A 9,567-nucleotide genomic window follows, 5' to 3' on the forward strand; every position below is an offset into this window, starting at 1 on the left:
CTACTATATATATATATATATATATATATATATATATATATATACATGCATAGATATGGGCGTGCTTTTTTTTTTATCGGCCCATCTTTTTCCCCCATGTTTCGTTGCTGCTATGGTTGCATAGTTTTTCTCATCTTCTAGAGGAACACTCTTCCAATGCCGTCGATGTCTCACCTCCATTGATCCCACCAGTGTCTCCTTGACCACCTTTCCGACCCGCTCCCCGCATCCCGTTCTTTTTCAGGAGTTCCCATCACCGCCACTGGTAAAAAAAAAAAAAAACATGATGATAGCGACTTGATTCAATTCGCGCCTGTGGGGGACTTTTGCCAAGTCACGGAAAGGGCACCAACAGCCAGACTGCCGACACCAGGGCTATTCAGAGAGCGTACCCCGGAAAACACACCACCAATTTGAGTTATCGCTCGTCTTCCCGTGCTCCAAAGTAATGTGCGAGGCGGGCACAGCGGGGATGTGTGTGCCAGAAGCTGCACCGCCTGATCAAGTGGCAAGAACTCTGAGAGTCCTCGTATTGTCACCACAGGAATTCCTCGCCCATCTTTTATTGTTATGACGTTTGGAATATCATCAGACTTCAGAGCTGACATCACAGCACACATCGCATCCACGCCTGGGTCTCGGGCAAGTGCCGCATGTCCACTAGTCATGAACGCCATTTTAAAAAATCGCTCTGCGATTTCAATCTGAATTTGTCGCTGAAGCGCAGCAAGCACACCTTTGGCATTGTGAAACTGTGTAAGAGGAAGGCGGCTTAAGGGATTATAACCCTTGAGATCAAGTAAGGCCACCAATAGACCTTTTCCAACGTCGGCGTACACCGATGGCGAGTACTTGGGGCACAATGTCCCTTGAACCACCTCCGGTTCTTCTACTGCAGTACTTGAAAGACCCACAACTGAATTTAGCGAGTTCCCAATGACGTGCGAGGCTTCGATGGTGTAACTATGAATCAACCCAGTCTCTTGGTACAATGTCACACGGCTGGAGGTGTCACGACCCTCCCCTGTTTTTCCCGTGGAGAACATGTTGGCCTCTGAAAAGTTGGAGGATTGAAACTCAAAGTATGGGGTGTTCATGGCCACCAGCTTTGCATACAATAGACTTTGAAGCAAATCTGGAGCATGCATCGAGTTTCCGTAAAAAAATACTCCCCGTTTGTTTGCGTGAGCATGCATATCAATAAAAAGAGCTAGTCTACCTTTTACAGAGCTCACAGAACGCAACATATTTAATATAGAGTAGGGTGCAGGATGTCTTAATTTGCAAGGACTTTTGTACATACGATTAAGATTAACCCCCTCGGTATCTGCACGGCTATGCCCTCTGGCAACACCATCTGGATTAATCATTGGGACAATGAGAAACACAAAACGTGAGCGTAATGCAGCGGCGCGGGGATCGTTTTGATTAAGTAGAAACTCTATGCAACCATGCATCAGGTGGCTTGATGGGCATTCACCTGGATGCACACGAGCGGTAAGAACAACAAATTGTTTTCCTATGAACTGATGTGGTCGGTTGGTAGCACCTCTTGCGGACGAGTACGGAACATCGCCTTTACCATACAACGCAGAACGCTCATTACAGAGACCATTTGTATCGGTGATGGTGAGGAGATCCACATTGCGCCCATCTAGTGATTTGCAAAGAATCTCGTGATGAAAATATTTAGATGGGGGTAACAAGGGGTTTGAATTCCCAGATAACTCCCCCATAGTTCCATTTTTTTTTCACCAACGTTTTGCTGCCTCCATGCCTTTATGTATTGTTGTAGAGTTGTGTAGGAGTAGGGGTGGTTGCTGGCAACGTATGTCGCCGGGCATTGTGGATGTCCGAGGGGGTAAACAGATGAGGTGAGAGGGGCATCAATTTCCAGCCGTACCTCAAACGTTAAGTTCATAGCAACAGCGTTTTCCTTCTTTTTCTTCCTGGCAGTATTCAAGGTCACTTCTATGACATCAGGAGCCCCTTCTGAACCACCATTCCCATCCACAGTTTCGCTCCCACCATCTGCTGCAAATTCTGGCTCTGATGTCTTATTCGGCCATGGCTTAATGACAAACCCGGGGTAACCTGGCGTCGGCGGCATCGTGTCAAGAGCCATGACGGTTGCTTTACCAGGTACCCGTGTGTAGTGGGGCTTTCCTGGGCACACCGCCACCACAGGCGTCCATCCATACGTAAACATCTTGCTGTGCATCATACCCACAAACGTGAAGGTAATTACGCATCCACGACTTCCCCCACGAATTGCAAAATGAAACCATTGTCGGTTGTTCGTTTGCTTTGAAGTATTACCACAGTCGGGAGAAGTATACATGTTATAACGATACGCCCCAACACGTTCCACCTGTATCAGGTTGCCACTGTCAAATCGAGAGGAAAAAAAAAGTCCATCTTCAGGAAATTCGAACTCACGCTGATTGTCGGGAGGCGGTGAATACACCCACTCGCCTCCATTCTCACCAGCTCTTTCTTCGTAGCCCACATCCATCACAACCTGCCTGCCAATATTCGTACAACAGGATTTCGTTACACCATTCTGAACCATCCCGTTTTTATCGCAGAGTGCTCCTTTCAAAAGGCTCCACAAATGTAGTTCCTACCACTGTAGTACGATGCTCACTAACCTTCCTAGCTTGTTGTGATGCAAAGTGTGCAAATATATAACGCTCTTCAAACAAACAGTTAATTCTGGGCCACTATTATTATTTTCATTGGTTCGACGTGGCGTCGCAGAGAGTCGATGAAGACCAAAACAAATAAGAAGCAAAATAATAAGAATAATAATAATTGCGGCACTTCATCAGTGAGATGAAACAGAAAAGAAAGTAATAAAACTATTCAACTATTTGGGCAGGTGGGTAAAATCACGGAAGGAAAAGAAGAATGAGAGCGTTAAATTATTCATACTCGCACTTGAATTTATTCATTGCCTAAATTTCTGTCTGTTTGTGTGTGCGTGTATTTTTTAAATATCTCCCTTGCTGTTTTCGTTTTAGATGGATGTGAGCCGTTTCCTCTGCCTTTGTTATTGTTCCCTTCGTTCTTCATGCCACTGTTGTCTGTCCCTGCAAAGGAGATGCCAGCATAGCAACGGCAAACGCAGTGACAATGTTCCTTGCCCATAGGCGCAGTGCCCTATCCCCCTGCACAAGTATGTCTCTTTGACGCTTCTCCTGCCTCCCCCACCAGCCCTCCACCTCGCTCCTTCTTCGCGGTGATAACTCACTTGCGCCATCCCCAGCCCCACTTCCAGCGCTTCTCGTCCTTCCTGCCAGCGGAGTCGGAAATTTGTTCCTCTTTTTGTGGCTTCGTGCAGGAAGCAACCTCTTGGGTTGGGTAGTCGACATAAGTCAACGCAATATCCACAAATACGGGCTTACAGGGCACGGCTTGGTAGTCCGGAGGGAATTTAATAATGCTCTGGGCGACAGTTACTTGATCGCCGGCATCGACAAGGTACTGTGTCGCCTTCTCCTTTTCCTCCATCTCTTTCCCAACCTTGCCCACAGCCACACCAGAAGGGACAGTGGTGAGAAGCGCCGAGGATGCCAACTGCAGAGAGCGCTTCTCTACCACCAAGCGAAGCGTCTCCACCAGCGGTGTCGACGGCACCTCTTCAAGGGTAGCAAGGGAAGCCCTGTAGCAGTTTTGCGCCCGCACCAATTCTCGTGAGATACGCCATCCCTCCCCCATGTAAAGAAGCTTTCCGGCGTGACAAAGCGCAGTAAACTCCTCCACCTCTGCACGCCCAGCAACGCCTGGAATAAGCTCCATTTCATCCAGCGTCTCTAGAGCTGCATCGTACAGACGAACAATTTCCAGCGGTGAGGCGTACTGCGATGGTGGTATCTCCTTCTTGTTCTTACCACCAAAGCTGATAGTGTTTATATTAACTTTATTGTTACCAGTACCACTGCTGCTACCGCCTCCTCCTGAAAGCGATTTTTCGGTGGCACAAAAACGACGAACATAAACTTCTACCATAAAGAGGGTACGCTGCAATGTCTCAAAAAAAACCTGAAAAAGCAAGTAGTGTACCAGAAGTTGCAACTCTGTCTTCTGCCTGTCATCAGAGAGGGCACGTAAGTCTTGGCGGGCATGAGCCAAGGCATCATTGAGGCAGCCAATACGCCGATCCATCAGGTCCAGCACTTTGTTCTGCTGCCCCACTGGAACAGGGCCACCCAATTCTAAGGCCTTCGTCTTCACCGCCTCTACATTGAGAGTGCGTACCTCACGTAGTGCGTCCCTCACTTTGATAGAAGCAACATTTAATTGCCGCCCATTCCATTCGATGGTTGTAGCAGACAACTGCTCCGTCGTATCCTCTCGGTCCAAGTGAGGTCTGTAGTTAGAAGTGTCTTCGCCTAGACGCAGCATACAGTACACCACCCGGTCATCCATCTCATTGGCTTTGGTAAGAAGCAGCATCCACTGCTCAGGAGTGCTGCACTTACGCAAGGCATAATACTGCTCGCGCGCCGAAGAAAAAAATTTTTTGCCTCCGCCATTGCACCATGCGCCGCAGCAGCACGTCCCATAACTTCCAAGGCATAGCTTCTTGTCTCTTGCTTTAACCGTGGGCCTGCCACGGTTTGTGCCACCTCGCGCAGCTTTGAGGCCCACTTGACAGATTTATTAAGTCGTTTCCGAAATTGATCACTCGGTGGGAAACCACCCGGAGGTTTGTTCTCGCCACTGCGTGCCACATTACGGCGATTTTCTTGCATCTCCTCCGCCGCAGCCCAGCAGCGTTCAGCGCAGAGAAGCAGCAGCTGAAGATGCTCGGGTCGTGTAGCGGTCTGCGGCGTAATTTCTTTCGGCTGAAATTTTTTGGAGTCTTGGACGAGGCCGAGTTGGTGACGCAACGTTGAGAGTCGGTTTGTCGTGTAGCGGCGGTAGCGTGCATAGTCCTCCGCACGCAGGCCGTGCTGCAGCTGAATTTCCTTCAGGAAAAGTAAGAGATCAAATTCCATCACTCCCCTCCCCTCTACGTTACTGAAAGATTGTGTGATACAAATACCAGACGTGTGTCAGTGTGTGCGTGTTGGGTGGTCGCAACTTAATGATACACCAATATGTATCCCCTCCCTGCTGGCGAACAGGCAAAGGTATTGCGTCCCAGCAGCAGACGAAAATAGAAAAAAAAAAAAGAAACAGCAAACAGACAAATAGAAAACGTGCCTTATACTCCTGATGGGCCAATTGTCCCCCCCCCCCTCTCCTCCGTCGTGCATGCACACACGCAAGCCAATTTGTGGAGTATAAAATAAACAAAATAAAAAAAATCAGTCAAACAAATCCGTTCAGATCTCTCTCCTCACGCTGCTGTAGAAGAACAAAAGCACCCAAATCACTTCTTCACAGAGGCGGCGTTGAGCTTGCGAATAGCGACCTTGAAGGCAATCGCGTCAGCGAGCTTGCGTCCAGCCTTCGTGATGCGGTGTCCCGAGCTCTCGCACTTCTCGACAAGGCCCAGCTTCGTGAGGCTCTTGCAACCCCAGTGAAGAAGTCCCTTGGAGGCACGCGTGGTGATCTCGGGGCGGCTGCCGCGGTTCTTCTTGATTGAGAAGCGCTTGCTCAGACCACCGTAGCCAACACCAGGGCGCATGTACACTGCACGAAGGATGGCGGCGCAACGAATGTAGTACCAGTCGGGGTTCTGCGGAGCGCGTTCGCGGCCGTGGGAGGTCTTCACGATCTCAGTGCAGTTTGGCACCATGAGCTTACCTTCCTGCTTGAAGTGCTGACTGCACAGCTTGACCCAGCGCCATGGGTGGACGTCCTTCATTGTCGCGCCCTTCTTCTTGCCGATGCGGCGGATCTTGGAGTTGGCCTTCGTACGAGGAGCAACCATTTTTATTCGGTGTGCTTCTTGTCAGTGTTGTGTTGTGCAGACGCGGAGTGTCAGAGGAGAACCTCACTACGACGAAAAGAGAAACAAATGGACAAAGGCAAAGAAATACAAATGTGAATCAAAAGTGTGGCAACGAAGAAGGTGCAAAACCCGAAGGCAAGGCCCACGGATACAAACACGCAGACACACAATAAATGCAGAAATATATGGATGAATACATCCATCACACACGACTCGTTAGCACGCACTAAAAAGTTGAACTGTATTCACAACTGCAAGAAAAAAAAAAACCTTAAAAACATCCAAGATGGAATTGTTATGAACTGCACAGAAGGGAAATGACGAACTCACACAAACGGAAGAATACAAAAAAAAAAAAAAGAAGACAGCAAGATGAAAAGCAAGAACGAAAAATAAAAAAATCGCCTTTACCACCACAAGAACAACATTTGTGCACTGTTTAAATAGACGTAGGAAAAATACTGAAGAGGTATGACACATCATGTTTCATTCTTGACCCTTTTGAGCCACGTATAGTTACACATACATATAAGTATGTACATACACGTTCGTTGGGCTCCTGTTTGGTTGTCTGGTTTCTTAGGAGCAGACACCAATGTCTTTTTTTTTTGCTGGACCCGCCGTTGCATTATGACATTGATAAGAAAAGACAAAGACACACACACAAATGTGGTAGCGAACGACCACAGGTGGCACTAGTAGTATACAAATGTATACTTTGAGAGAGTGGGTGGAGTGGCAGCAACAGTGTGCGTGTGTGTGTGAGAGAGAGAGAAGCATGATGAAAAACATTAATGGACATGCACCTCACAATTCAAAGCGTATCCTAATCATTATTCTGCTTTTTGTCTATGCAATATTGCTTCGTCCTCGTCCTCCTGACCCTTTTCGTATTCCACCATGCTGATGAACTACGGGATGAAGGCGGGCGAGGCGAGAGCGCCACCTCCCCCACCCTTCAAAAAAAAACAACAACAAAAACAGCAGAGCGGCAAAAAAAAAAAGTCCGCCTCACGAACTCAACTTCACCGACTCAGCACCACCCTCAGCAAACAAGCAAAATAACAAGCAAAACGGGAAAAAAGCGCACAGTGCCAATAATACAACCTTTGGCGCCGAGGCGAAAATGAGTGGGGTGTATATGTACTTCTATACATCTTTATGTATCCACAAATAAGTCAAGGTATAAATATGTACTTGTGTATGTGTGTTTGTGCGCTATGTTGCTCAAAGATGACTATTGGAGCACAAAAAAAGAACATCTGTCAACACCATTCCCACGTTGGTGTAGCCAACATTACAGGTGAACATTCTGAACTAGGGTCCGACCAAGAACCACCCAAACAAGATGAAAATAGCGTACAATAATGCCTTACTGGAAATGGTTGGTTCCAAGTAAACATGCATCCGTGTGTGTATGCATATAATAAATTTAATCCCTCAAACTTTTTGAAAAAGTATATGTCTCCTCGCGCTACACTTTCCGCCTTCTTGAAATTAGAAAGTGTCCCTGTCTCCCCTGTTCGGATTGTTTATCTGTTTTCCCTTAAAAAAAGATATATTTTTTTTTAAAAAAAAATGAATGAATGACAGTCAACGTTTTGCTTCTACTCATTATCCTGAAAGTAGTCGCTGAGTATCATGTCGTTGAGCCCCCGCACAGCGTCAGCAGCACCAGCAGCGTCAGAGGAGGTGCGCAACCTAAGCATTCCGTTTGGCAACGTTGGAGCAATGTCGTAAACTTTATATTCAAAAAAAACCCGGTCCCTTCCGACGTTTGCCCTGCCGCGCAGCACAGCAAAGGCCCCCTTGTTGTTCAAGCCGCAGTAGCGTGGGGCAGAAAACAGCGTGAGCACAAGACCCCCATGAACCCAGTGATAACCATCCTCAACACACTGGTGAGCCCGAACAACAAACTGTAACTCTTCACGCTGCTCACCTGGCAGTCGTGATTTAAAAGAATAACCGTAATTGAGATCGAGAAATTTCTTCGTGGCATCAGGTCCAAAGATAAAACCGCACCCTCTATGATTAATTTGAAAGCCGTAGACCTCGTCATTGGGGTCGGACCACAGCAGCCCATCGACAATGATTCCTTCATCGGCAGATGACAACTCCCCGTCATTGTCATTTGTGGGTGAAGAAAAATACAGACTTGACGAAGCCTCTAAAAGCTGGCCGTACTCGTTTCGACGAAGCGATTTAAGACCAGCGATGGAGTTCGTTTTAGGACTGAGACCACCATGAGCACAGAAGAACATTCCAGCGGGGCATCGCACCACAGCTGCGAGTGGCAACCAACAAAACACCATATTGTAATGCAACCAGGCGCTGCCTGACATATTCATGGAGCCACCGCCTATGCCCCTGCCACTTCCCTCCAATTTTACACGACACTCTTGGAAAAACCCGTACACGCGACACGTCTGTGCCTCCTCATGGTTCCCACGAAGCAGAAACACATGAGCAGGGTATTCTATCTTTAGGGCTAGAAGAAGGGTGATCACCTCAACACTGCGTGGGCCCCGGTCAACGTAGTCACCCAAAAATAAAAACTTATACTCTGAACCCAATGTCTTACTAGAGACACCTACATCGGTTCTCTGCATCAGCTGCATCGAAAGCACATTGTGTAGCAGGTCCGCAAATTGACCATGGATGTCACCAGCAATAATCAAATCATCTCTTTCAGTGACATCAATGTCTAGCACAACACTTTCCTTCTCAAGCACTGTCTTTGCATCTTGGCAGAGGGCAATGGCCTCCGGGGCGCCACCAGGAAGAGCATCGATGATGGGGGAATTTTGAAGAAGATCTGAAATCAGCTTGGTGTATTTATTGAGGGCAGGTGGAACAGTACGTGGGGAATAAAAATATATCGTATCCTCGTCACACTCCAGATGATTACCATGCATGCCGTTTATCCGCAGCCCTGCTCTCTCTCACACTCTCTATCTAGCTCGTTATATATGTATATATGCACTGAATGTGTTTATTTCCAGCTTTCTTTCTTTTTATTTGAACTTACCTAACCGTTTGCCTACGCACGTAAGACGCAATATTGTTGCTGTATAAGGAAAGAGAAAAATATATACAATAATAATGGTGGAGAGGAGGTGCATGTGCGTCTCCAGATAGAGGAGACGAGGCACTAATGACAAGTTAGGCATGCCGAGTGGAGAAAAAGTTGTTGTTGTTGTTGTTGTTGTTTTTTCGTCATCCATCGGTTTTCCCTTAAATTCGTCCAAAATAGATGCCACTATACAGCGGCACAACATGAAGGGGACGCGAAACGCTCAGTCCCTCACTAAATGACACCCGCAAGGCCAACATTCACTCCCGCACAGCGCCAACACAAAGCGCATGTGGAGAAAAACCCAAACAAGTGTAACCACAACAGGAAGAAGCAACAAGGGGGAAAAAAACAAAAACAAAAAGGGGGAGAAGGCAAAGAACAAAGCAACAAGACATATATATATATATATACCTATAATAAACCTTTACAAAAAAAAAAGAGTTCAACGACAAAACGAAATACAATTAACGGATAGGGATATTTCACCGTCCGTATGTGTGCACCTCTTCCTCCTCCTGTCAAATGAAGATGCGTGGAAAAGGCATCCGCCGCGCCCACTCATATAAGGCAACCCCTCACCCACCCA

The 9,567-nt window shown here is 47.2% G+C and overlaps 6 protein-coding genes across 6 annotated transcripts, besides 7 other annotated features; all 6 read right to left on the reverse strand.

Moving 5' to 3' along the window:
* Positions 1–4: 4 nt before the first annotated feature.
* Positions 5–44: a microsatellite.
* Positions 45–302: 258 nt separating this feature from the next.
* On the reverse strand, positions 303–1,457 carry TraAM80_02811 (zinc carboxypeptidase; the record flags this gene model as incomplete). Its single annotated transcript, XM_029379802.1, has 1 exon — positions 303–1,457. One exon carries the CDS (start codon positions 1,455–1,457, stop codon positions 303–305), a length of 1,155 nt encoding a protein of 384 aa, XP_029240276.1.
* Positions 1,458–1,654: 197 nt separating this feature from the next.
* TraAM80_02812 (zinc carboxypeptidase) lies at positions 1,655–2,572 on the reverse strand (the record flags this gene model as incomplete). Its single annotated transcript, XM_029379803.1, has 1 exon — positions 1,655–2,572. One exon carries the CDS (start codon positions 2,570–2,572, stop codon positions 1,655–1,657), a length of 918 nt encoding a protein of 305 aa, XP_029240277.1.
* Positions 2,573–2,782: 210 nt separating this feature from the next.
* Positions 2,783–2,815: a microsatellite.
* Positions 2,816–3,249: 434 nt separating this feature from the next.
* Positions 3,250–4,167, reverse strand: TraAM80_02813 (signal recognition particle subunit SRP68; the record flags this gene model as incomplete). The annotated part of the gene is made up of 1 exon (XM_029379804.1): positions 3,250–4,167. One exon carries the CDS (start codon positions 4,165–4,167, stop codon positions 3,250–3,252), a length of 918 nt encoding a protein of 305 aa, XP_029240278.1.
* A 227-nt stretch (positions 4,168–4,394) lies between these two features.
* Positions 4,395–5,003, reverse strand: TraAM80_02814 (signal recognition particle subunit SRP68; the record flags this gene model as incomplete). Its single annotated transcript, XM_029379805.1, has 1 exon — positions 4,395–5,003. One exon carries the CDS (start codon positions 5,001–5,003, stop codon positions 4,395–4,397), a length of 609 nt encoding a protein of 202 aa, XP_029240279.1.
* Positions 5,004–5,161: 158 nt separating this feature from the next.
* Positions 5,162–5,206: a sequence feature (A-rich).
* Positions 5,207–5,291: 85 nt separating this feature from the next.
* Positions 5,292–5,316: a microsatellite.
* Positions 5,317–5,380: 64 nt separating this feature from the next.
* On the reverse strand, positions 5,381–5,884 carry TraAM80_02815 (ribosomal protein S19; the record flags this gene model as incomplete). The annotated part of the gene is made up of 1 exon (XM_029379806.1): positions 5,381–5,884. The coding sequence occupies one exon, from the start codon at positions 5,882–5,884 to the stop codon at positions 5,381–5,383; it is 504 nt and encodes a 167-aa protein (XP_029240280.1).
* A 359-nt stretch (positions 5,885–6,243) lies between these two features.
* Positions 6,244–6,306: a sequence feature (A-rich).
* Positions 6,307–7,512: 1,206 nt separating this feature from the next.
* Positions 7,513–8,820, reverse strand: TraAM80_02816 (putative serine/threonine-protein phosphatase 2A, catalytic subunit; the record flags this gene model as incomplete). Its single annotated transcript, XM_029379807.1, has 1 exon — positions 7,513–8,820. One exon carries the CDS (start codon positions 8,818–8,820, stop codon positions 7,513–7,515), a length of 1,308 nt encoding a protein of 435 aa, XP_029240281.1.
* Positions 8,821–9,091: 271 nt separating this feature from the next.
* Positions 9,092–9,118: a microsatellite.
* A 256-nt stretch (positions 9,119–9,374) lies between these two features.
* Positions 9,375–9,400: a microsatellite.
* Positions 9,401–9,567: the final 167 nt, after the last annotated feature.

The sequence above is a fragment of the Trypanosoma rangeli genome, assembly GCF_003719475.1.
Source record: "Trypanosoma rangeli strain AM80 chromosome Unknown Tra_15.4_contig_00068, whole genome shotgun sequence".
NCBI classification, from domain to species: domain Eukaryota; phylum Euglenozoa; class Kinetoplastea; order Trypanosomatida; family Trypanosomatidae; genus Trypanosoma; species Trypanosoma rangeli.